Below are 27,780 nucleotides of genomic sequence, written 5' to 3'. Positions count from 1 at the left end.
TACTACCTGGTACAGAGGATGTGGTGACAGTGAAGTCATCCATATAGACCAGGGGTGTCAAACTCATTTTAGTTCAGGGGCCGCATACAACCTAATTTGATGCCAAGTGGGCCAGACCATCAAAATCATAGCACAGCACATCATAGCTATAAATAACAATAAATTCATGTTTTCCCCTTAGTTTTAGTGGAAAGAAGTATAATTACATTAGGATATTTTTTAATTTAATGAACTATCCTTTTACAAAACGTTATGAACAACTTCAGATTTCTCAAGAAAAACGTGCAATTTGCTTGTTTATCATTTACATGTGTGCATTACAACTGATCACAGTGTTTGTACAAAGGCACAAAACTTTAAGTTACATGTATTTAGAACTGAAAAATATGGTAGCCTAAATCAACTTATCAAGATATAGGAATTATTTTTACTCCAATTTCCACATGTGTAATAATTCTCAAAACTTAAATTGAATCCCCACATCTTACAAACCAAAGTGGTGGCCATTTTAAATGTATAACAGAGAAAGTAATCACGTACTGGGCTATAAAATCAAGATTTATACATGAAACATACATAAAAAATGCATACATAAAATTTCTGACCAAACTCTTTTGTAGTGAAGCTGGTGACTAACAAATTGCACAATTTTTAGCTATTATTACAGCAAAGATTCATTTTCACAGAACTATATTTTTTGAGTGCAAAATGTTTCTGATGCAGCATTTTACAACAGTTAGTCTAGTTTAGACTACTTTGTTTTTGCTCCTGAAACTTGGCATCTTTTAGCCTGCACAAGTGCATCAGTGTCAGGCGTCAGGTCCTGAGTAGCAGCCAGTTTCAGAATGTCATTTAAATGTTGGTGTGTGTTGCATACACACCAAGCATACAGGATTCCCATTCACATCTGTGAATAAATAGGAAGCTGTCCATTTTTCTTGGAAAACTCTACACTCAGTATCCACTTTTCTCCTTTTTGACAAAGACATTTTGGCTAATGAGGGTGTAAAGGCGAGTACAAAAGTAAGTAGATGTATCGTAGTAATCACTGAACATTAGCTGTGTCTGTCTCAGCATTGTTTTGTCTTTTTCTTCTTCTTTCACCTGATCCATGTCTAAAACAGTGCGCCCCTAGCTGACAATTTAGGAATAGCAGTTTATTAAAAAAATTCTAGTTCATGTCTCATTGAAATTTTTCACTTTCAGATTTATCCTGCGGGCCGGATTGAATCCCTTGGCGGGCCGGTTTAGGCCCGCGGGCCGAACGTTTGACACCCCTGCTCTATAGGAATGTAGTACAATAGGGACCAACCTACATCAACTTCTGCCACTTGAAGATGGCTATACTACACTCTGCCACACCCACCCCAGATTTGAACACTCACCATCCCGGTGAGGAGAAGCCCCTTTCTGATTACAGCCATGGCCTGAATTCCACCTGCCTGGGGGCAATGGGGGATGTTGGTCTACCCTAAATTGAATTGGTTTGGCTCACCTCCACACAGGCAGTTCTAGGCAAATAGGATGGATTACTATGCTGACCTGCTGTGGCCCTTGCTGAACGCCTCGCCACCATGTCAATACTCGAGGGGGGACTCTGTACGATTTCCACTGAGGTTACAGGCTTCACCCCTGTGCATGAGCTACAGTCTGGCCAGACGCAGTGGTTATTAGCACAGGGGGAAAAGGAATGGTTGGACTACCCACCGAAGGCATGCCTCCACTATCTTCTGAGCCAACTGCTGATTCTACCAACATGATTCCATCCTCATCCCTTTCCTCCACCAAACATGCACTGCTCCTTATATCGTCCCGATCTTGAGGACTCCTCCATACACTAGGAGGTAGGGGAGAAGCCTGTATGCACACTGGTTGGGGTAACTCGTAGTTCTGCCTCATTGATGTTTCTTTCTGGTCCGACTCCATCCATTGGGCATATACTATATACCCTCCCACCTTACTCCTAAGAATCTCGGCCTTATGTCCCAACCCGAAGTAATTTGTACAGCATCAATAAGGGACAAATATGACTAACTGGTGCAAGTTTGGTGCATGTACTGTAGGATTTTCCCAGCCAGAGTTGGGGGAGCTTCTGGCTGGGCGACTTGCAAAAGGACTTGTTAGCTATAATGTACACACAGGGTTTAGAGTGAGTGGTGAAATTTTGGTGACTTTTGATTTCTTTTGGTCTGTGGTTCGATGTCAGATCATTTCCAGGGGTGACGGTGCTGAGTATGAAGTTAAATGCCGCATTATATTATAATAGGACAGAATACAAGAAAAAAATCAGCAGAATGGATTCAACAACATATCAAAAATGTCTTTCAAGTAAATCAGTCCCTTCTTGCACAGACGAGCATTGTCAAGAAGAATAGCATTACTGTAGCGCAGTGGTTCCCAAACTGGGGGGCGTGCCCCCTAATGGGATAGCCTCAGGGGCATGTGCCACCCTAAAAAATCTCTTCACAGACTGGACGATTAAACAAATAAAGCAGCCCTACATTACAGTAACTAACAATCCGTGGCAGGGGGGCAGTTTAGTGCAATTCGAGGTTTTACTGTACTGGATAAAGTTAGCCACACCTAACATTAACCACGAAATTGTAAATTACGTTGTCTTAATGCTCATTTATCCAACATTGTAGAATTAGAGAGAAATACCTGTAAACATGATTTTTTTTCAGGGTGGCGGGATTTAAGGATTAGTTACATATAATATTGGAGCATGTGATCTCCGCTTCCTGGGTTTTGCAAGCCTCTCCGCGTTCCTGGTTTTTATTGAACCAAACAAGAAACTTCCCAGGTGTGGTCTTTGTAAAAATGTGCAAATGCAGTATTTGAATATAATTGCCTCCATTTTTGCAATCTTTAGTTAGTTAAATTTCTCCTGTTAACTTCAGAGAACCGTTTTTTCTCCTCATCATACATTTCTACTCCATTTCCTGATCGACTGAGTCATCCCGTGCAGCACAGCAAACCATGGTGGCACAGACAAACTGCTTGGGATATGCTGTTCATGTTTGACTCTATTATTGATTATGTCATTAAGATTATTTAGTTATCAATTATTTAGATTATTCAGTTAGCACGGGATTACTGAAACCGTCATAAATTAAAGAAATGTTACAACATTAATCTGATCTGAATTTTGAAACGTTTCTTCCTAATCTAAAATTATCCATAAACATTAGGATAGGATTGCTCTTGACTACCATACAAGTTTAAGAACATAAAAAAGAATTCAAAGAAATAAACAGCAGCATCATGCCCTTTAACCCCAGGTAAGCCTAAAATATACAAGGCAGGTAACCCTAGCCGTTAATAACTGATAAAGTTGACATTTTTAATAACTACCTTAAATGTTCCACCAAACATGCACTGCTCCTTATATCATCCCGATCTTGAGGACTCCTCCATACACTAGGAGGTAGGGGAGAAGCCTGTATGCACACTGGTTGGGGTAACTCGTAGTTCTGCCTCATTGATGTTTCTTTCTGGTTCGACTCCATCCATTGGGCATATACTATATACCCTCCCACCTTACTCCCCCCCTAATGTTTTACTCTATAAACCACTGGGTCCCAAAAGTCCTGGATCTTATGACGGCCCAAAGGGTGGTTCCTTCTATGGACTAACATGCCTGGAGCCAGCGGCTGGCTTGCTGAAGGGGCCACCTGTTGATTAAGGTGCTCTGCTGCCAAAGTCAATTGACCCCGTGCATGTGCATAGATCACCATAAGGTTATCCTGATGTTGCTTCACCCAATCATGAGTGTGCACCTGATCCATTTCCTCCTCCGCATGGCCCAAAAGAAAATCCACCGGCAGTCGCACCTCCTGTCCAAACATCAATTCAAAGTTCTGATTTAGCAAGCAATGAACTTTACTTCTAAAGACGACTGAATGGTCCAATAACTAGATCTGCCGTCTGCAAAAATGTTTAAGTCAACCCTCTGCCGTATTGGTAAAACAGTGGTCTCTTGACACCAAACTCTCATTCGATCTTAATAAAGTGGGAGGAATGGTCAGGCCTTGGGCCACAACATCGATGAAAACCGGATCGGGCAGCCTAGACAATGCATCCACGTTTTTATTTGTGGAGCCAGGGCGGTATCAAATTTCAAAATTAAACATTGCCAGCTCTGATGCCCGCCGGTGCTCTGTGGCCCCAAATTTAGCTGTCTGTAAGTAACTCAGCAGATTATTGTCAGTAAAGACAACAAACTTTGTGTCAAGAAGATACTCTCAGAACTTGCTAGTTACAGCCCACTTAAGGGCTAACAGCTCCAATTTACAGGAGCTGTAATTGGACATATTTCTCTCAGTTGGACGTAAGCCCCTACTGGGTGGGGGCAGTCGTTTATGCAGGGCCCTGCAGTCCCAAAGCCTGACATGACTGGTCCCCAGGACAAATAAGTTTGAGAAACGCTGCCTTATGGTCCAGCCCAAAATAATTTCTACAGCATAAATAAAGGACAAATATCAATGCATTTATGATTTTCCCAGCCAGATTAGACAGGGGGGGCATTCTGTGGCAGGGTGGCCTGCTAAGAAATGCCCTCCCCAGATAGAATCTCGGCCTTATGTCCCAACCCGAAGTAATTTGTACAGCATCAATAAGGGACAAATATGACTAACTGGTGCAAGTTTGGTGCATGTACTGTAGGATTTTCCCAGCCAGAGTTGGGGGAGCTTCTGGCTGGGCGACTTGCAAAAGGACTTGTTAGCTATAATGTACACACAGGGTTTAGAGTGAGTGGTGAAATTTTGGTGACTTTTGATTTCTTTTGGTCTGTGGTTCGATGTCAGATCATTTCCAGGGGTGACGGTGCTGAGTATGAAGTTAAATGCCGCATTATATTATAATAGGACAGAATACAAGAAAAAAATCAGCAGAATGGATTCAACAACATATCAAAAATGTCTTTCAAGTAAATCAGTCCCTTCTTGCACAGACGAGCATTGTCAAGAAGAATAGCATTACTGTAGCGCAGTGGTTCCCAAACTTGGGGGCGCGCCCCCTAATGGGATAGCCTCAGGGGCATGTGCCACCCTAAAAAATCTCTTCACAGACTGGACGATTAAACAAATAAAGCAGCCCTACATTACAGTAACTAACAATCCGTGGCAGGGGGGCAGTTTAGTGCAATTCGAGGTTTTACTGTACTGGATAAAGTTAGCCACACCTAACATTAACCACGAAATTGTAAATTACGTTGTCTTAATGCTCATTTATCCAACATTGTAGAATTAGAGAGAAATACCTGTAAACATGATTTTTTTTCAGGGTGGCGGGATTTAAGGATTAGTTACATATAATATTGGAGCATGTGATCTCCGCTTCCTGGGTTTTGCAAGCCTCTCCGCGTTCCTGGTTTTTATTGAACCAAACAAGAAACTTCCCAGGTGTGGTCTTTGTAAAAATGTGCAAATGCAGTATTTGAATATAATTGCCTCCATTTTTGCAATCTTTAGTTAGTTAAATTTCTCCTGTTAACTTCAGAGAACCGTTTTTTCTCCTCATCATACATTTCTACTCCATTTCCTGATCGACTGAGTCATCCCGTGCAGCACAGCAAACCATGGTGGCACAGACAAACTGCTTGGGATATGCTGTTCATGTTTGACTCTATTATTGATTACGTCATTAAGATTATTTAGTTATCAATTATTTAGATTATTCAGTTAGCACGGGATTACTGAAACCGTCATAAATTAAAGAAATGTTACAACATTAATCTGATCTGAATTTTGAAACGTTTCTTCCTAATCTAAAATTATCCATAAACATTAGGATAGGATTGCTCTTGACTACCATACAAGTTTAAGAACATAAAAAAGAATTCAAAGAAATAAACAGCAGCAGCATGCCCTTTAACCCCAGGTAAGCCTAAAATATACAAGGCAGGTAACCCTAGCCGTTAATAACTGATAAAGTTGACATTTTTAATAACTACCTTAAATGTTCCACCAAACATGCACTGCTCCTTATATCATCCCGATCTTGAGGACTCCTCCATACACTAGGAGGTAGGGGAGAAGCCTGTATGCACACTGGTTGGGGTAACTCGTAGTTCTGCCTCATTGATGTTTCTTTCTGGTTCGACTCCATCCATTGGGCATATACTATATACCCTCCCACCTTACTCCCCCCCTAATGTTTTACTCTATAAACCACTGGGTCCCAAAAGTCCTGGATCTTATGACGGCCCAAAGGGTGGTTCCTTCTATGGACTAACATGCCTGGAGCCAGCGGCTGGCTTGCTGAAGGGGCCACCTGTTGATTAAGGTGCTCTGCTGCCAAAATCAATTGACCCCGTGCATGTGCATAGATCACCATAAGGTTATCCTGATGTTGCTTCACCCAATCATGAGTGTGCACCTGATCCATTTCCTCCTCCGCATGGCCCAAAAGAAAATCCACCGGCAGTCGCACCTCCTGTCCAAACATCAATTCAAAGTTCTGATTTAGCAAGCAATGAACTTTACTTCTAAAGACGACTGAATGGTCCAATAACTAGATCTGCCGTCTGCAATGCTTGTATAAGTCAACCCTCTGCCGTATTGGTAAAACAGTGGTCTCTTGACACCAAACTCTCATTCGATCTTAATAAAGTGGGAGGAATGGTCAGGCCTTGGGCCACAACATCGATGAAAACCGGATCGGGCAGCCTAGACAATGCATCCACGTTTTTATTTGTGGAGCCAGGGCGGTATCAAATTTCAAAATTAAACATTGCCAGCTCTGATGCCCGCCGGTGCTCTGTGGCCCCAAATTTAGCTGTCTGTAAGTAACTCAGCAGATTATTGTCAGTAAAGACAACAAACTTTGTGTCAAGAAGATACTCTCAGAACTTGCTAGTTACAGCCCACTTAAGGGCTAACAGCTCCAATTTACAGGAGCTGTAATTGGACATATTTCTCTCAGTTGGACGTAAGCCCCTACTGGGTGGGGGCAGTCGTTTATGCAGGGCCCTGCAGTCCCAAAGCCTGACATGACTGGTCCCCAGGACAAATAAGTTTGAGAAACGCTGCCTTATGGTCCAGCCCAAAATAATTTCTACAGCATAAATAAAGGACAAATATCAATGCATTTATGATTTTCCCAGCCAGATTAGACAGGGGGGGCATTCTGTGGCAGGGTGGCCTGCTAAGAAATGCCCTCCCCAGATAGAATCTCGGCCTTATGTCCCAACCCGAAGTAATTTGTACAGCATCAATAAGGGACAAATATGACTAACTGGTGCAAGTTTGGTGCATGTACTGTAGGATTTTCCCAGCCAGAGTTGGGGGAGCTTCTGGCTGGGCGACTTGCAAAAGGACTTGTTAGCTATAATGTACACACAGGGTTTAGAGTGAGTGGTGAAATTTTGGTGACTTTTGATTTCTTTTGGTCTGTGGTTCGATGTCAGATCATTTCCAGGGGTGACGGTGCTGAGTATGAAGTTAAATGCCGCATTATATTATAATAGGACAGAATACAAGAAAAAAATCAGCAGAATGGATTCAACAACATATCAAAAATGTCTTTCAAGTAAATCAGTCCCTTCTTGCACAGACGAGCATTGTCAAGAAGAATAGCATTACTGTAGCGCAGTGGTTCCCAAACTTGGGGGCGCGCCCCCTAATGGGATAGCCTCAGGGGCATGTGCCACCCTAAAAAATCTCTTCACAGACTGGACGATTAAACAAATAAAGCAGCCCTACATTACAGTAACTAACAATCCGTGGCAGGGGGGCAGTTTAGTGCAATTCGAGGTTTTACTGTACTGGATAAAGTTAGCCACACCTAACATTAACCACGAAATTGTAAATTACGTTGTCTTAATGCTCATTTATCCAACATTGTAGAATTAGAGAGAAATACCTGTAAACATGATTTTTTTTCAGGGTGGCGGGATTTAAGGATTAGTTACATATAATATTGGAGCATGTGATCTCCGCTTCCTGGGTTTTGCAAGCCTCTCCGCGTTCCTGGTTTTTATTGAACCAAACAAGAAACTTCCCAGGTGTGGTCTTTGTAAAAATGTGCAAATGCAGTATTTGAATATAATTGCCTCCATTTTTGCAATCTTTAGTTAGTTAAATTTCTCCTGTTAACTTCAGAGAACCGTTTTTTCTCCTCATCATACATTTCTACTCCATTTCCTGATCGACTGAGTCATCCCGTGCAGCACAGCAAACCATGGTGGCACAGACAAACTGCTTGGGATATGCTGTTCATGTTTGACTCTATTATTGATTACGTCATTAAGATTATTTAGTTATCAATTATTTAGATTATTCAGTTAGCACGGGATTACTGAAACCGTCATAAATTAAAGAAATGTTACAACATTAATCTGATCTGAATTTTGAAACGTTTCTTCCTAATCTAAAATTATCCATAAACATTAGGATAGGATTGCTCTTGACTACCATACAAGTTTAAGAACATAAAAAAGAATTCAAAGAAATAAACAGCAGCAGCATGCCCTTTAACCCCAGGTAAGCCTAAAATATACAAGGCAGGTAACCCTAGCCGTTAATAACTGATAAAGTTGACATTTTTAATAACTACCTTAAATGTTCCACCAAACATGCACTGCTCCTTATATCATCCCGATCTTGAGGACTCCTCCATACACTAGGAGGTAGGGGAGAAGCCTGTATGCACACTGGTTGGGGTAACTCGTAGTTCTGCCTCATTGATGTTTCTTTCTGGTTCGACTCCATCCATTGGGCATATACTATATACCCTCCCACCTTACTCCCCCCCTAATGTTTTACTCTATAAACCACTGGGTCCCAAAAGTCCTGGATCTTATGACGGCCCAAAGGGTGGTTCCTTCTATGGACTAACATGCCTGGAGCCAGCGGCTGGCTTGCTGAAGGGGCCACCTGTTGATTAAGGTGCTCTGCTGCCAAAATCAATTGACCCCGTGCATGTGCATAGATCACCATAAGGTTATCCTGATGTTGCTTCACCCAATCATGAGTGTGCACCTGATCCATTTCCTCCTCCGCATGGCCCAAAAGAAAATCCACCGGCAGTCGCACCTCCTGTCCAAACATCAATTCAAAGTTCTGATTTAGCAAGCAATGAACTTTACTTCTAAAGACGACTGAATGGTCCAATAACTAGATCTGCCGTCTGCAAAAATGTTTAAGTCAACCCTCTGCCGTATTGGTAAAACAGTGGTCTCTTGACACCAAACTCTCATTCGATCTTAATAAAGTGGGAGGAATGGTCAGGCCTTGGGCCACAACATCGATGAAAACCGGATTGGGCAGCCTAGACAATGCATCCACGTTTTTATTTGTGGAGCCAGGGCGGTATCAAATTTCAAAATTAAACATTGCCAGCTCTGATGCCCGCCGGTGCTCTGTGGCCCCAAATTTAGCTGTCTGTAAGTAACTCAGCAGATTATTGTCAGTAAAGACAACAAACTTTGTGTCAAGAAGATACTCTCAGAACTTGCTAGTTACAGCCCACTTAAGGGCTAACAGCTCCAATTTACAGGAGCTGTAATTGGACATATTTCTCTCAGTTGGACGTAAGCCCCTACTGGGTGGGGGCAGTCGTTTATGCAGGGCCCTGCAGTCCCAAAGCCTGACATGACTGGTCCCCAGGACAAATAAGTTTGAGAAACGCTGCCTTATGGTCCAGCCCAAAATAATTTCTACAGCATAAATAAAGGACAAATATCAATGCATTTATGATTTTCCCAGCCAGATTAGACAGGGGGGGCATTCTGTGGCAGGGTGGCCTGCTAAGAAATGCCCTCCCCAGATAGAATCTCGGCCTTATGTCCCAACCCGAAGTAATTTGTACAGCATCAATAAGGGACAAATATGACTAACTGGTGCAAGTTTGGTGCATGTACTGTAGGATTTTCCCAGCCAGAGTTGGGGGAGCTTCTGGCTGGGCGACTTGCAAAAGGACTTGTTAGCTATAATGTACACACAGGGTTTAGAGTGAGTGGTGAAATTTTGGTGACTTTTGATTTCTTTTGGTCTGTGGTTCGATGTCAGATCATTTCCAGGGGTGACGGTGCTGAGTATGAAGTTAAATGCCGCATTGTATTATAATAGGACAGAATACAAGAAAAAAATCAGCAGAATGGATTCAACAACATATCAAAAATGTCTTTCAAGTAAATCAGTCCCTTCTTGCACAGACGAGCATTGTCAAGAAGAATAGCATTACTGTAGCGCAGTGGTTCCCAAACTTGGGGGCGCGCCCCCTAATGGGATAGCCTCAGGGGCATGTGCCACCCTAAAAAATCTCTTCACAGACTGGACGATTAAACAAATAAAGCAGCCCTACATTACAGTAACTAACAATCCGTGGCAGGGGGGCAGTTTAGTGCAATTCGAGGTTTTACTGTACTGGATAAAGTTAGCCACACCTAACATTAACCACGAAATTGTAAATTACGTTGTCTTAATGCTCATTTATCCAACATTGTAGAATTAGAGAGAAATACCTGTAAACATGATTTTTTTTCAGGGTGGCGGGATTTAAGGATTAGTTACATATAATATTGGAGCATGTGATCTCCGCTTCCTGGGTTTTGCAAGCCTCTCCGCGTTCCTGGTTTTTATTGAACCAAACAAGAAACTTCCCAGGTGTGGTCTTTGTAAAAATGTGCAAATGCAGTATTTGAATATAATTGCCTCCATTTTTGCAATCTTTAGTTAGTTAAATTTCTCCTGTTAACTTCAGAGAACCGTTTTTTCTCCTCATCATACATTTCTACTCCATTTCCTGATCGACTGAGTCATCCCGTGCAGCACAGCAAACCATGGTGGCACAGACAAACTGCTTGGGATATGCTGTTCATGTTTGACTCTATTATTGATTACGTCATTAAGATTATTTAGTTATCAATTATTTAGATTATTCAGTTAGCACGGGATTACTGAAAACGTCATAAATTAAAGAAATGTTACAACATTAATCTGATCTGAATTTTGAAACGTTTCTTCCTAATCTAAAATTATCCATAAACATTAGGATAGGATTGCTCTTGACTACCATACAAGTTTAAGAACATAAAAAAGAATTCAAAGAAATAAACAGCAGCATCATGCCCTTTAACCCCAGGTAAGCCTAAAATATACAAGGCAGGTAACCCTAGCCGTTAATAACTGATAAAGTTGACATTTTTAATAACTACCTTAAATGTTCCCACCATAGTGCTTCAAAATAGTTTACAGTCACACTGTATTTTGTTGTGTAGAGAGTATTTGCTAATGATGTACGTTTGGGGACTTCAGCGATGCGTATGGCATGAACATATGACATTAAGCCGAAACAGTAATAGGCTAAATGAGTTTGGTCATATTTGTTATTGACATGTTATGCAGAGAATGCCATCAAAGTAGCCTACTTTGATCTTGCACATCACACACAGAAGAGTTAAAAGTCCCCATAGTTAACACATAGTTAATGCTTTCAGTAGGAGTCTAAATCCAGCTGCCGATGACATGTGAGCGAAGACCACGATGAATCGCAAAACAGGCTATGAGAGCCCTCTAGTGGCCTTTCGTGGAATCAGTCACAAAAACATGAACGCTTATTTAGATATGAAAAGAACATTCCTAAAAGTTCAGTATTATAATTATAACAGTATTATAATTTCTCTATTGCAATGTTAACTTTCTGACATATTATGAAAAGCTTTTTCTAATGACATCATGTTTTTGTTTTACACCAGAAAAAGTCCACAACTCTTGACACAAAACTCTGAGGTCATTGGAAATTTTGGAAAAATTATGCTGAACAGTATATTTCTTTTAGTATTAGTAAACATAAAGCAGAGAAAATATAATTTTGGATTTATATCCAGCTATACAGCGCTCATTTAAATTATTTCCATAAATAAAAGTGTGCCTCATAGTTAATTGATATATATATACTGTGTATATATATATATATATATATATATATATATATATATATATATATATATATAATTAAATTTAAATGAGTTAATGTGTTTACAAAAACGTTTCCGATGGTTAAGATTTGTTGGTGATTTTGAGACATATTGGGTGTTTATCACAGAATAGGCATATTGGACTTTATACATGGTAATAACAGCATAAAGCATCTCACTCATGCTGATAAGTAGTACAGGTGGGATTGATGTAACCATGTTGCATACAGAGCACTGCTAGAGGTATCACATGAGACACAAGCAGGAAACAAACCCAGAGCAGCATAAATAACACTTATGGAAAAAGGCACGATGCTACAAGACAAGATGAAGAAATATTGAGCTGGAGACGAGCAGAGACACCAGAGAAGTGCTGACAGTCACCATGATGCCTTTAGAGAAAACACCCCTGTCAGCATCTAGGAAGAGAAACAGACCATATTGGGAAACCTGGGTTAACTTTAAGAACGTTTGTGGCTGTGTGTACTTGGCTACAAAACAGGGCCTGTCGATTAGCATTAGCACTATGCAACACAAACACAAAGCTGTCCGTTGTTGGCCAACATACGAATGCGCTCGATATTTATACAGCCAGAAGCCAAGACTACATGAGCCATGTAGAGAACCTGCATCGATTATAATAATCATTTTAGATATGTGTAAAATGTTATACATTTAATAAGGTAAGACCTGATATTTGTTGAGGGAAAATGAAAAACACACACAATGACTCTCACAATGATATGCTCTTTTTATCTTTGTAGATTTTTTTTCTATCCAGTGGACTGTGATTTATATATCACATCATGGTTCATTTCCATATGTAATAGCTATCTGATAACTTTCACTCACCTCTCGCTCCATGTGCTTCAGTTTCATTGGGACCAGGCTCTATAGAATGAAATAAAGTACAAAGTTTGGGGATGTTTTGAAGAGCAGATTCCTGTTTATTTAGAATTGTGTAGAATTTTGTTAGAACAGTAAAACATACAGCTATATTATTAACCACACTGTCCGAATAATGGGTGCATCCCTGGTTTTGTTCCTCAACATTGATATTCTACCCCCAATGGTACAAAAATGTTGCTCAGAGTCCATTTCTGTACTTTAAAAGAATTTACCTACAGCTAGGGTACAATTGGCAGACCCTTGAGGGTACAGCCCCAGTGACACGTAATTGTACTCTCAAAGATAAAAAATGGAAAAAATATATGAAAAAAAAACATTCTGACAGTATATAAATGTTGCATCCAGCCCACTTCCAGCTGCTTATCCAGTACAAGGCTGCAGTGAGTCTCAATCCTATTCAAAGCAACATAAGGCCTCTACACACTCACACATTCACTCTATGGGCAACTTGTAAGTGTGAGTTTCTTTGGGTAAGAAAGCATGGTCCGCCAGTATTCCTGGAATAATTAGAGTTAAAACCCAACCATGTCAGTCATGGGATTTGAACCCATAAACTCTCAGATATGGGCACTGATCCCAAATCTGATTTAGCACATCCCCCCCATACACATTGACAACGCGTATACTTCAGAATTTTCTATATCGGCTGAAAAATCTCACCTTGCACGATGAGCAGTGTGGTGCTAATGGCCAAACCATCCGCATCCAGAACCTTGTACATTCCCGCGTCACTCCGCTTCAGTCGTGGGAGGATCAGCTTCCTGTCACCGGCCTCCATGCGCCACTTGCTGCCCTGAGCATTGCCCCTCTCCCACTTGGTGGCTTCCTCTTGATCCTTGGATGCCTGGAAAATCACGGTGGATGCCTGCGAGGTGTAGAGGCTGAGGGAGAAGTCCTGTCCAACTAGCAGAGTCTGACTAGACTTATGGTCTGTAGGGAGTAGGAGAAAGAATTAGAGACTTTATTGTGCTGTGATGCACATTAGCAATGTCTTCAAAAGGAGGGACTAGGAGACTAGATAATGATTTTTCATTGTACTCCCCTGATTTTATAAATGTATCAATTCATATGTTTATTAATTGACAGTAATGACCACCCAGACAGCAGCCAATCAGCTACAGTATTTGCATGTGACATCATAAAGGGATACACAGAACAGAGGTGTATTACTATACCGTGAATGCCCTGTGTACCTGTGACTGTCAGCTGCACACTTTTTATGAAACTCCTCATCATCCTCCTCTTGTGCTCGGTTATAAGGAAGCTCTCATAGAGTCCAGCGTCTGTGAACCTTGCCTCCCTCAGCTTCAGGGAGCAGTCCCCTTCAAACAGCATGTCCTGGAGCATCTCCACCCTGCCTTCATACCCGATGCCTTGGAAAGTGATGCTCCCTTTCTGCTCGAAGACCGTCTCCTCGGGCGTCTGCCACTGAAGATGTGGGTTGTTTACAGAAAGTGACCGGGTCATCCCTCTCTGGGTTGTCCAATTACAGGGGAGGGTGGCAATGTCGCCGACTTGAACTAACACTGACATGGGGACAGACCAGGAGGCTGAAAGCATAGCGTGACAGTGGTAAAGTGGATTGGGATTTTGTATGACTCTATATGAGTTTTATATATTCAAGAATATCCCCCTGGGATCATTAAGTATCTTATCTTATCTTATCTTAACTGATGCGGCAGTGTTTGTCGCCATTCAAGCCACAAGTTTGTGTGGGCCCCCCTAAGGTTTGAGGGTCCCCTGTTGGCCGCAAACAATTACCACACTAAATATTACATAAACACGTTCCTTATGTTCCGCTAACTAGCTAGCTACGATATGAGAACAGAGAAACAAACAGGATCGCAAGGGGTCAAAACAGTCAAGCTAACTCAGGGAAGGGCACAGGCAACAAGAGGAGAGACTGAACTGGAGAGCACAGGACTAAGCAGGTATATATGGGACTAACGAGGGTGCTAATGATATATATATAAGGGTTAGGAATGAGACGTAAGACAAGTAAGAGGTGTGGCTTGTTAGGGCCATGACAGGGGTGAGACGGGTTGCCCCCCCCCCCCGCCGAGGCATGCACTCCAGGCATGGGGGTATGGACAGGGAACTCAGGGACCAAGACACCAGACGCACATCACGCACATCGTTGTTTCTGCTCTCCCCCCCGATTTGATAATTGATTTTGAGTTACACCAGTCCCTTGTTTTCCCTGGTTTCGGTGTGTATTTAAGTTCCTGCCTTAGTTCATCTCCCCAGTGGGTCATTGTGTTAGAATATGTGTGTGAGGTGCTGCATTTGTCTGGTTCAGTTTATAGTCCTGTTCCTGGTCTTGCTTCATTCCCTTACCTGTTCTTTAGACTTCTTGTTAGTTCAGTGTCCTAAGTTCTGTTTAGTTATCTGACTCAGTGTTTCCCCATTTGATTATGACCCCTCGTTGTCCTTTGTTTCTGTAATATTGTTTTTGTGTTGTTTTTTTTTTTTTTTAATAAATCCTGTGTCTCTTGGAGCCAGGGGTGGATTAAGGTGTACAGAGGCCCCTAGGCTACAGTAGTCTGTGGGCCCCCCAACCCCACCCCCCTCCGCACCAATGGGGGCCCCCTTGCAGGTTGGCACACGTGGGGCCCCTAGGCTTAAGCCATATATAGCCTGTGCGTTAATCCGCCCCTGCTTGGAGCCCTAAGTGGATCGTCGCCTTCATTTCATGCACGGCATGCCGCACTTCCATGATGCGTCTACTCATCCATCCATTTTCCATAATCACTTTGCAGGGATCCCAGAAAGCACAGGCCACATGGCAGGGGTGGCCCCACAGGGGAGGGAAAACATTCATACACACACTCACATATTAATTGCAAAATAACCTAAATCACATACAATTGCACTGCAAGGGGAAAGTGGAGAACCTTGAAGAAAAGCATGCGGAGGAGAGGAGAATTTGAGGGGCTTAAGGAGAACAGGGCAGAACACAGAACCTCCACACAGGCACTACGGTGCCACCTCAACATATTAACGACACCATTAAAACATTAGCTGTCTTTCATATTGCGTTTTGTTAAAAGAGTATTGCTCACCAATCATCGCATAAAAGTCGAGGAACAGAATGTGGAGAACCAAAAACCTAAAAAGGTGTGTGAGACACATATATTAGTATGTGCAACATTTTAAGTTTTAATACTGATAAAGTACAATTTTATTCACGAAATGTGGTAACAGTCTCAAAAAACGATAACGACAAAAACGATAGCGCTCGAGGTACGAGTTTCGTTTCAGTGGAAAGATTCAATTCCGTGAGTTTCGATTAGCGGAAGAATCGGAACTGAACGCACGCCTACGAAATGTGTTATGGACCAGCTGTCAGGGGCAGAAGCATTAGAAACTAATCACGCTTTTCTACCACGAACCGAGCGGTACCCGAGCCATACCGCAAAGCTGTAACTAAAGTTTACGAAACTAAAGACTTACGAAAACAGTGAATGGGATTTAAACCGCATGTAGAACATTTACTTGTAATTATTTGTATATTTTGTACATTAAAGCACTGCCACTTATATATTTAAATTATATTCTAACAATATCGAAGTGCATCATAGATTTAAAAAAAAAAACAATGCAAAATAATTGTTTCACTGAAGTAAATTCATGTAAATCATTTGGAATTATAAAATTTACATTTGATGAACATACTTGACATTTCATTCATTACAGTTAATAAAATGAAATGTATTCGTGCGAAAAAATATACATAAATACATTTTTTGTGAAATCTGTACAACGATTCAATCATATAGGCTAATAAAAATCTTGTATATATGTTCAGTTTCATGGCTTGGTAAACAAAGCATTTATTTTCACGGTACCTCAAACCGACAAGCATTAAAGATAATAGCGATTCTACCTGGACATCATGCCGTCCTGCGCGTCGTATTTCTTCCAGAGGGAGGCTTACCAGCTACATAGTGCCCGTGTTTTAAAGGGAAGCGTATAGCGTACAGAGAAAACGAAACCTATACGATATTTAAAGAATCCGCCTACCGCTTTCCGTGCTTATTAACTAGAACTGCAAGTTAATAATGCATTTTGGGCTGGTGGTCCTAAACTACACATAAAACGCTTCAGTTAACCACTTCCGTGTTCTATAGAAAAAACACAAAGTTATACAAAGGGCACTCATGCAGTAACTTCACCACAATCGCGGCTGTGGTCTTTAAAAAAAGACATGACTTACATGCGTTTTAATCTTACCCTTCTTATTTGGTGTAAGTAAATAATTTGTATAATCAGCTACTGTCATTGGATAGGTATATGGATATTTGAATGTTTATTCTCTGTTTCTGTCTGCTTAGGGGTCTCCACTGGGGTTTTGCCCTCAGCACTGGATGCTCTGCGCCAGGTTTTGCCTGGAAGTACGGTAGCTCTGCCCTGCAACTTCACAATCCCCTCTGAGATCACATGGATCCGACAGCGCTCAGAGGAAATCACTATGCAGGTGGTCTCAAAAACAATTTTGGGCAACGCAACGTCGGACACATTCAATGAGGGAGACCGCTTCACATCCATTAAAGACAATTGGACAGGCCTCATAAATCTACGGATCAAGGAAGTCAGTGAAGCAGACCTGGGGATCTATTTCTGCAGTGTACGACACCATGGAAGGCTGGTCTTTGGTTCAGGGGAGCACCTAACTTTTTCAGGTAAGCTGCTTTTCAGAAGGTGATACGTTTGTGGTGGTGGTGGCTTTTCATTGTCATTTCAACCATATACAGTAATACAGTACATAGTGAAACGAGGCAGCATTCCTCCAGGACCGTGGTGCTACATATAACACTTCATCAACACAGGACTACATAAAGTGCAAGTTTGCGAAACGTGCATACAGTGCAAAAACAGTGCGATAAAAGAATGAATAGAAGAGATGACAGTAAGACGTGTCTTAAGAGTAAGACAGGCTAAGTGTAAAGTGCAACAGTGCAATAGGTTGTGCCCATTTATTTATCATAAACTTTTATCCAAAGTGGCACAAAATTGAGAAAGCATGGTCAGCCAGTCCCTGGAGCAATTAGGGATAGTGGCTGTGCTCCAAGTGAAATCCCGCTGCAAGACATGGGATTTGAACCAACAAACACCTGCTTATAGGGACAATGTCCTAACTAGCTGAGCCTCATACCCCAGATGCATGCATTGTTTGTGTATATTACATTTCAAGCCTCCTGGCTCCATGTTCGTGAATTTGGCAAGTTCTCCCTGTGTCATCATGGGGTTTGCTCTGGGTGCTCTAGGTTCCCCTCCACAGAACAAAAACATGCTGAGGTCAATTGAAGTAGCCAGATTGTCTGTAGGTGTGAATGGTGTGCGTCCTGCAATTGGTTAGAGCCCCATCTGGGGTTATTTCCTGTCTTGCACCCATTGATAGGCTCCAGACCCCCAGCACCCTGCATTGTACAAGTGGGTTTTGAAAATGGATGGATGGATATAGACATGACTTCATCTACCTCAATCCTTTAAAAAACACAGAACTCTGTGTTTTACTGCAATGCTCTTTGTATTATAGTGAATATAGTGCATCAGTTTGCAGATGTCACAGCTTCTCACTGGGTGGCGCTGTGGCCCAGGGTTGGGGGTTTGAATCTGGCCTGTTGGTGTACAGGTGCACACCCTCTCCCTGTATTATTTTGGGTTTCCTCCCACATCAGTGTAATAAAGTCAATATAACCATCCTTCTTTCAACCACTTGCCCAGTACATGGTGAGCCTGGAGCCTGTTCCCAGCTGGGGCGACGTGTTCTGGATGGGCTGCCAGTCTTGGGCAGACACACTATGGGCAATGTCTACTATGCACTGAGCTTCTGTTTTTCAGGGAGTTGTTCACAAATTAGTGGCTCCCCAGTTTGCGGTTTTTGCTGCAGGTCCGACGTCACAGACCTCATTTCCTGTGTGCTGGACTCTTCTGGCTGCTGTGACCCCAGCAGGTTCTCTGCTGATCGCTCTGCTGGTCTACAAGCTCTGCCACCCTGCAGGTATTTAGCATTTTTTAATGTATCGGCATCGGCCGATATCCGAGTGCACTACGCCGATTTTCAAACAGGCACGTCTGCGGGCAGCCCAGTGTTATTGTTGCTGTGGAACACGTGACCCATGCTGCCTTGTGCAGGACCACAGCCAGAAGTTTTGGAAGAGTCCTGGGATAGAACGGTAAGGCTTAAATTCTGATCTTTCAATGACCTGTTTATTTAAGTAGTTTGCTATGAAATGTTGCTTTAAAAGAGAACGCGAATTACGCTATTGGGAACTGGGGTAATGATAATGAGCCTTCAACCAACTGTAGCTTACAGGTAACATTAAGGATCATTGATTCTAATAGAGTTCGTTTTGTGCGCTTATTGGTGGGCTCACAGACGTTTTTTAATCGTTAAAAATCATTTTAATTGTTAACATTTTAATTATTACCATATCAGCCCGATGCTATCAGTTATGTTTTTTTTCTTGTGTCGGAGAGTTTCACTCTGTGAGTGTGTGGGGTGGAGCAGGCAGCTCTCAAATAATGCAGCGTATGTGAGAGTTGCGTTACTCTGCCCTGATCACAGACAGCGCCGTCCTCGGAGACACAGAGCTGCTAAGAACAATGCATGGCGGAGAAAAGTGTTTGTTCGAAAGCGTGGTTACCATTTACTTGAGCTGATGCTGACAATGGTCCTTCTGTGCAACTTTTTTTCATTTGAGACCGGAGATTCAAACAATTTGTCAGACGTCTAGATAAAAAGTGCATGACTTTGCGCAGTTAGTTTCCTCATTAAACATGTCTATCCTTTATACGTACTTATACGTAGACAACGTCACAATCACTAGGGGCTTATGTTGTATTGCACAGCCTTGTATGCAAGGACGACAGTTATTTTATTTTATTTTCCGGGATCACTAGTTTTTTTTTTCTTCAAAATGTATTAGAGTGTAATTGTTTTAATGTGCATGGAATACTGGAATTGTAGAATGAATTGAAGATGAAGGTACTATAATAAAAATTCTAACCTTGCATTTATTCTTCTGTTTTAGTAATTGCTGTCTGATGGCTGAACAAAAATCAAATCCTGTATGGCAGCATTTCACAAAGCCAACACCAGGAAAAGCCAGGTGCAATATCTGCAGCAGACTGGTGAGCTTGGAAGCTGAAGAATGAGTTTGCTGCTAAAGAGATTCTGATGCTGCTATCTTTATTGTTTATAAGTTTAAGTTGTTTATAAGTTGTATTGTGTTTTTGTTATTTAAGTTTATAATTAAATTTACACAAGTCAGTATTCAATAAATGCTAAGTTGAGAAATTTTGTGTATCGTTTGTTATTATTAATGTGATATTTTGTCATGCAAATAGAGGGGAAAACGTCCAATTTTCGGGCAAAAAATATCGGCAGCATATATCGGCCATCGGCTGACCCTGACTCCTAAATATCGTCATCGGCATCGGCTATTGAAAAACCCATATCGGTCGACCTCTAATACTATTACTGCTAATACTAATAATACCTATAACAACAACAAAAACATCAACAACAATTTATTTGCCATTTGAAGAAGAACAGGTACAAAGATTAATTATTTGGTATTTGGTTGTCTTTGGTGATCTTATTCTGCAAGTGGAGCATAGAACCCAGGGGGGGCAGGAGGCTCTTGTATCCCCCAGTACTTAATTTGGCTCCATTTGTCAACCCCCCCCCCCAAAAAAAAGATCTTTGCATTTAAATTATTAATAATTAAAGTTATTAATAATTAACTTGTATCCCCTCCCAGAATCAGACTTTCTCCTACGCTCTCAGATAAGACCCACATAATGAGGTGAGAATGCCACTTGGGATCAGCCATGTATGTAGCACCCCTGAAGCAGTTTTCAGGGTTAAGGGCTCAAAAACCCAACAGACTCAAGGACTCCACAGACCTCACAGCAATCAGTAATGTCTTTCAGTGGTGATCAGTCCCGATCATGGCTGCAGCGGCGTGAAAAAGAGCTTCCTGCAGGGTTCGTACGGGTGCTGGAAATCCTGGAAAATGCTTGATTTTTAATATAGTGTTTTCAAGGTTAGAAAAGTGCTTGGATTTTGGACAATGTGCTTGAATCTGCTTGAATTTGAAATTGCATTGCTTTCATAATAATTCGTTATCTTACGGAGTAGTTTTCCTTTTAGCTAAAAATGCATTTTGCACGTAACGAAAATAACTCCGCTCGAGTCCGCGCTTGTGGCTGTAGTGGTGTAATCGTGCATTCCATTTGCCTCGGGATCCGATTTTCGGATTCCGATATTACGTCACATCCGCTAAAAACTCGGGAAAACCGAGTCGGATATAGTAGCAATACCATGGATCCATATGGAAAAAGCAAGATTTTTTGCTTAGCCGGACAACTTGTCGGATTTAAGGTACCTCAGTTTAAATGGCCTTTATCTTCGTTCACTTACAATTAGCCCGAACTACCTTAAATCCGACAAATAATCCGACTAATCATGAAATCCAATTCTAGAACGGTTAATTGGTAGCCATTGTTACCAATATCACTTGATAACACATTACGCGCGGTGCTTCACGTATAAAACTCCGTAGCAACACGTCCACAGATAAATTGGACGATATAGTGTGTGCGACCGATTTAATGAGCCACAAATGAGAAGTAGTGCTTAAACAGGATAAAGCTACAACTTTCCCTTCTGTTGATAAAGGGCGCAGCCATCTTCGATTCTGAACTCGGGATCCTCTGCGTTATCCGAGATATTCTCGGATCTCCGAGAAATGGGAGCGCGCATGTCATCACTTCCGGCTTCGAAACTCGGAAGCCGAGTTCCTAGGGCAAATGGAATGCACGATAACAGTCTAAAGGGCACTTCCTTGCCAATTTGTTATTGATCGTGTAATTCACGCGAAAGTATTCAACAATTTAAGTTGAAATGTCATATTGTGTTTTTTTTTAATAGCACAATGGATTTAAATGTGAAAAAGTACATACAGTATATATAAACGTAATTTACCGCGGTTGTTAGGTGCTGGAAAAGCATAAAAATGCACCTTGAAAGTGCTTGAAAAGTGCTGGAATTTGAAGTTGGAAAAGGTGTAAGAACCCTGTTCCTGGCCTCTTAGTTCCGGAATATTCTATCATGAGCAGTTCAACAGTTAGAAGTCTTAGACACATTATTATTATTATTATTATTATTATTATTATTATTAATAAACTATTTTATTCCCCTCCTGGAGCCGACACCTTATCGTGGTGGAGGGGTTTGCGTGTTCCAGTGATCCCAGGAGCTAAGTTGCCCAGGGCTTTATGCCCCTGGTAGGGTCACCCAAGGCAAACAGGTCCGGGGTGAGGAACCAGACGAAGTTCGGCTCAAAAGACCCCATATGATGAAAAAAATTATGGAAACACGTTTTCCCTTGCCTGGACGCGGGTCACCGGGGCCCCCCCCTGGAGCCAGGCCTGGGGTTGGGGCTCGATGGCGAGCGTCTGGTGGCCAGGCCTATACCCATGGGGCCTGGTCGGGCACAGCCCGAACAAGGCACGTGGGTCCCCCTTCCAATGGGCTCACCACCCGTAGGAGGGGCCATAGGGGTCGGGTGCATTGTGAGCTGGGCAGTGGCCAAAGGCGGGGACCTTGGTGGTCCGATCCTCGGCTGCAGAAGCTAGCTCTTGGGACATGGAATGTCACCTCTCTGATGGGGAAGGAGCCTGAGCTGGTGCGCGAGGTTGTGAAATTCCGGCTAGATATAGTGGTGCTCACCTCGACGCACGGCTTGGGCTCTGGAACCAGTCTCCTTGAAGGGGGTTGGACCCTTTTCCACTCTGGAGTTGCCTGCGGGGAGAGGCGCCGAGCGGGGGTGGGCATACTTATTGCCCCCTGGCTGGGCACCTGTACATTGGGGTTTACCGCGGTGGACAAGAGGGTAGCCTCCCTTCGCCTTCGGGTGGGGGGACGGGTTCTGACTGTTGTTTGCGCTTATGCGCCGAGCGGCAGTTCAGAGTACCCACCCTTTTTAGAGTCTCTGGAAGGGGTGTTGGAGAGCATTCCTTCTGGGGACTCTCTTGTTCTGCTAGGGGACTTCAATGCTCACGTGGGCAATGACAGTGAGACCTGGAGTGGCGTGATTGGGAGGAACGGCCCCCCCGATCTGAACCCGAGTGGTGTTCTGTTGTTGGACTTCTGTGCTCGCCACGGATTGTCCATAATGAACACCATGTTCAGGCATAAGGGTGTTCATATGTGCACTTGGCACCAGGACACCCTAGGCCGCAGTTCGATGATCGACTTTGTAGTCGTGTCGTCGGACTTGCGGCCGCATGTCTTGGACACTCGGGTGAAGAGAGGGGCGGAGCTGTCAACTGATCACTACCTGGTGGTGGGTTGGCTCCGCTGGTGGGGGAGGAAGCCGGCCAGGCCTGGCAGGCCCAAGCGTATAGTGAGGGTCTGCTGGGAACGTCTGGCTGAATCCCCTGTCAGGAGGAGTTTCAACTCCTACCTCCGGCAGAACTTTTCCCATGTCCCGGGGGAGGCGGGGGACATTGAGTCCGAATGGGCCATGTTCCGTGCCTCCATTGTGGAGGCGGCTGACCGGAGCTGTGGCCGTAAGGTAGTCGGTGCCTGTCGCGGCGGCAATCCGCGAACCCGCTGGTGGACACCAGTGGTGAGGGATGCCGTCAAGCTGAAGAAGGAGTCCTATCGGGCCTATTTAGCCTGTGGGACTCCAGAGGCAGCTGACGGGTACCGGCAGGCCAAGCGGGATGCGGCTTCGGCGGTCGCTGAGGCAAAAACTCGGGTTTGGGAGGAGTTTGGTGAGGCCATGGAAAACGACTTCCGGATGGCTTCGAGGCGATTCTGGTCCACCATCCGGCGGCTCCGAGTGGGAAAGCGGTGCAACATCAACACTGTTTATGGTGGGGATGGGGTGCTGCTGACCTCAACCCGGGACGTTTTGGGTCGGTGGAAGGAATACTTCGAAGACCTCCTCAATCCCACCGACACGCCTTCCGATGTGGAAGCAGAGTATGGGGACTTGGGTGTGGGCTCCCCTATCTCGGGGGCGGAGGTCGCTGAGGTGGTTAAAAAGCTCCTCGGTGGCCGAGCCCCGGGGGTGGATGAGATCCGCCCAGAGTTCCTGAAGGCTCTGGATGCTGTAGGGCTGTCTTGGTTGACACGCATCTGCAGCATCGCGTGGACATCGGGGGCAGTGCCTCTGGAGTGGCAGACCGGGGTGGTGGTCCCCCTCTTCAAGAAGGGGGACCAGAGGGTGTGCTCCAACTATAGGGGGATCACACTCCTCAGCCTCCCTGGTAAGGTCTATTCGGGGGTTCTGGAGAGGAGGGTCCGCTGGATTGTCGAACCTCGGATTCAGGAGGAGCAGTGTGGTTTTCGCCCCGGCCGTGGAACAGTGGACCAGCTCTATACTCTCCGCAGGGTTCTGGAGGGTTCATGGGAGTTTGCCCAACCAGTCTACATGTGTTTTGTGGACTTGGAGAAGGCATTCGACCGTGTCCCTCGGGCAGTCCTGTGGGGGGTGCTCCGGGAGTATGGGGTGCCGGGCTTCCTTTTAAGGGCTGTTCGGTCCCTGTATGACCGGTGCCAGAGTCTGGTCCGCATGAGCGGCAATAAGTCGGACTTGTTTCCGGTGAGGGTTGGACTCCGTCAGGGCTGTCCTTTGTCACCGATTCTGTTCATAACTTTTATGGACAGAATTTCTAGGCGCAGCCAGGGCGTTGAGGGTGTCCGGTTTGGTGACCTCAGGATTAGGTCTCTGCTTTTTGCAGATGATGTGGTCCTGTTGGCTTCATCAGACCGTGACCTTCGGCTCTCGCTGGGACAGTTCGCAGCCAAGTGTGAAGCGGCTGGGATGAGAATCAGCACCTCCAAATCCGAGACCATGGTCCTCAGCCGGAAAAGGGTAGAATGCTCTCTCCGGGTCGGGGATGGGATCCTTCCCCAAGTGGAGGAGTTTAAGTATCTCGGGGTCTTGTTCACGAGTGGGGGGATGATGGAGCGGGAGGTCGACAGGCGGATCGGTGCGGCGTCCGCAGTGATGCGGGCGCTGCATCGGTCTGTCATGGTGAAGAAGGAGCTGAGCCAAAAGGCAAAGCTCTCGATTTACCAGTCGATCTACGTTCCTACCCTCACCTATGGTCACGAGCTGTGGGTAGTGACCGAAAGAACGAGATCGCGAGTGCAAGCGGCCGAAATGAGTTTCCTCCGCAGGGTGGCTGGGCTCTCCCTTAGAGATAGGGTGAGGAGCTCGGTCATTCGGGAGGGCCTCAGAGTAGAGCCACTGCTCCTCCGCATTGAGAGGAGTCAGATGAGGTGGCTCGGGCATCTGATTAGGATGCCTCCTGGGCGCCTCCCTGGTGAGGTGTTCCGGGCATGTCCCACTGGGAGGAGGCCCCGGGGAAGACCCAGGACACGCTGGAGGGACTATGTCTCTCGGCTGGCCTGGGAACGCCTCGGGATTCCCCCAGAGGAGCTGGATGAAGTGGCCGGGGAGAGGGAAGTCTGGGTTTCCCTGCTGAGATTGCTGCCCCCGCGACCCGACCTCGGATAAGCGGGAGAAAATGGATGGATGGATGGATGGATGGATAAACTATTATTATTATTGTTACTACTACAACAACTACTACTGGTGCTACTATCGCTGATCAAACTTTCTAGCTTTTTGTATTCTTCCCTATTTATTTCACCTCTGATTTAATATACAGCTCACAAAACGTCTTGGGACACTTGCTTAATTCTTCAGCTAATATTTTAAGAAACAGAAAGAGTGCTTTCTCATTTTCAAGGACAATGAACCTTAAAAACTTTGATGCTATTCTCAGTTCCATTGTCAGAGCAGTTACTGTGTTTTACCTTTGTGGGGCAGTACAGTACTACAATTTGAATTCCTTGTCTTTGAAAATTCTTTAATAGAATGACTCATGGTTCTCATACATTTATATTATCAAGCTTGATGTTGCACTTCTCTGAGTAGAAGTCCGTAAGGACGAATGGCACTCTCCACTATTTCTGGTGTCGAGTAGACTCCCCTTCCATAACCCATCCCATTGCCGGGTTTGTAGTGACTTTGGATGATTCCCTTGGCGCCCTCTACTGAGGTGCCGTGGTAGGAGACGGACCAGGAGTCAGGTCCTGTTCCCAGCCATTTGTTTCCATCTGGGTATTTGTCACGGACCTTCAGGGCAATTCGGTTCCATCCACAGGGCCTTGCGTAGGGCTCGCTGCCCCGTTTAAACTGTTCAGTCCCATCGTCTATGTGAGTGAAGTCATAATCGTACCATGGATCGAAGAAGTCTTCCTCATTCACGAAAAGTTCTGTGCAAATCAAGTCATTGTCAGCGGGACTTTCGCTCGTATACAAACAGTTCATATCTGCCAGCTGCATTATACTTTCGTGAAATGTCTGCTGTCTGAGTGACACCAAGTTGACAAAATCCTGGGGGCTGAAAGGTTCCGGCATTGGCTTGCCTGGGTTCATCGTCTGGTACCCCTGGATTGACTGTACCTCGCATTCTGTGATGGCTGAAAGTGCCTCGTATTTCAGGCTGGGTGGCAGCGTGGTGTTTCTTCTCGCCATGAAGGTGCATTAGATGCTCCTATAGAACGTCAGGGTCTAGTGATGTGAAGTCAGCAGCTGTTGGGTAGCCGGGAATCCACCGGTGCTTCTGGCTCAGTGCTGAGTTATCAGCTGTAAAGCCTTTATAAAGGCTGAAGACACTTACAAATGTCTTTCACTTTCTATATGAAAACATTGCAACAACATACTGGTGGAGGTAATTATCATGTGGGTGTTCAAAGGTACATCATTTCCAAGAAGGTGAAGGAAACTCAAGGTGTCAATTATTTCAGTTCAACTCTAATCTCCCTTGGGATGAATAAAGTTTTTTCTTATCTTAATTCCTGCTGAGGGCAAATGCTGTTCAAGCAAAACCTTAGCAAAGCTAGCTCTGGGTGTTCTGGCTCCCAAGGTGAGATTCTGCTGAGTAGTAGACAAATTTGATCAATTCACTTATATTACAAACATTTCAGTAGCACGGGTTATCTGGCTGCTAACTAGGTAGCTGGCGTCTGTTTAGCAAGAACACACAGTGAAATGTTAAATGTGAAATATTAAAACTAGCATAGATAAATGTAACGTTACGGAATGCAACCAGAGGCATTTAAAAAAATTTTTTATCACGTGCTCTTTTGCACCCCCCCCCAAATCACACAGCGCCCTAAGTGCAAACTGGGCAGGAGGCTGCAGTTCGATAATACTACTGCTGGCTGCCTGCCTGCTGTGGGATTCCAGTTTGGGCTGGTCACTAAATACACTGGAAGACTTTTGTAAAAAGGTGATGGGGATTTTAAGAATTTCTCCTGCAGTAACTTAGGAGTACCACAAACATGAATGCTACTCTGTTATACACTGTTGATCAATCCCTTAAACCGGTTAGACCATAACAGCAATGGAATGCTGGTTCTTACAATGAATTAAAAGCACATCTTCCATAGCCTTATTTAGTATAGAGCAGGGGTGGGCAATCTTATCCACAAAGGGCCAGTGTGCATGCAGGTTTTTGGGATAACCTTTAGGGCAGCTGTTCAAACCCAGGTGTGAGGACTCTTCAGCCAATCAGTCCTCTAATTAGTAATCTAAGTAGGGAGTTACAGCAAAAGCCTGCATACACGTCAGCCGTTTGTGGAGAAGATTGCTCACCCCTGGTATAGAGTCCTGCAGAGCGTGGGGCCTGTCAAGGAAATATGTTGAGAACACACAAACGTAAAATGAGTGCTACGTGGGGACTCGCAGACAGCCCACATTTTTGTTCTCTCCCAGCTCCCAACACACTTGTATCAGGTATTCGCTGTTCTTGATTGGCTGAAAGCTAGGAGGGAGTGAAAATGTGGACCACCTGGAGGTTCCTGAGGATTATGCTGCCTGTATTGTTATGCCCTGTGTTTCCTGAATACA

The 27,780-nt window shown here is 43.9% G+C and overlaps 1 protein-coding gene across 4 annotated transcripts; it reads right to left on the bottom strand.

The window, feature by feature from the left end:
* Window positions 1-11,970: 11,970 nt before the first annotated feature.
* Window positions 11,971-18,758, bottom strand: LOC111838952 (uncharacterized). 4 transcript variants are annotated; one of them, XM_072705942.1, is made up of 6 exons: window positions 16,719-16,885; window positions 15,895-15,941; window positions 14,026-14,358; window positions 13,493-13,762; window positions 12,776-12,814; window positions 11,971-12,342 (listed from the first exon to the last, which is right to left on the bottom strand). In XM_072705942.1, the coding sequence occupies exons 1-6, from the start codon at window positions 16,727-16,729 to the stop codon at window positions 12,239-12,241; spliced, it is 804 nt and encodes a 267-aa protein (XP_072562043.1). In that variant the 5' UTR covers window positions 16,730-16,885; the 3' UTR covers window positions 11,971-12,238. The 4 variants fall into 4 exon arrangements, with proteins under 4 accessions (XP_072562043.1, XP_072562042.1, XP_072562045.1 ...); XM_072705941.1 differs by having other exon boundaries at window positions 14,026-14,382; window positions 16,719-16,874; XM_072705944.1 differs by lacking the exons at window positions 15,895-15,941; window positions 16,719-16,885 and adding an exon at window positions 18,742-18,758.
* Between the last annotated feature and the right edge of the window lie 9,022 nt (window positions 18,759-27,780).

Source organism: Paramormyrops kingsleyae, chromosome 23 (assembly GCF_048594095.1).
Source record: "Paramormyrops kingsleyae isolate MSU_618 chromosome 23, PKINGS_0.4, whole genome shotgun sequence".
NCBI lineage: Eukaryota > Metazoa > Chordata > Actinopteri > Osteoglossiformes > Mormyridae > Paramormyrops > Paramormyrops kingsleyae.
This window is presented reverse-complemented; position numbering and strand designations above follow the sequence as displayed.

Coding starts and splice junctions, on each gene's coding strand:
- LOC111838952 (XM_072705941.1), bottom strand. Junction 14,383..15,894: donor CGACTTTTATGCGATGATTG/GTGAGCAATACT, acceptor CTATGCTTTCAG/CCTCCTGGTCTGTCCCCATG. Junction 13,763..14,025: donor TGTGCAGCTGACAGTCACAG/GTACACAGGGCA, acceptor TACTCCCTACAG/ACCATAAGTCTAGTCAGACT.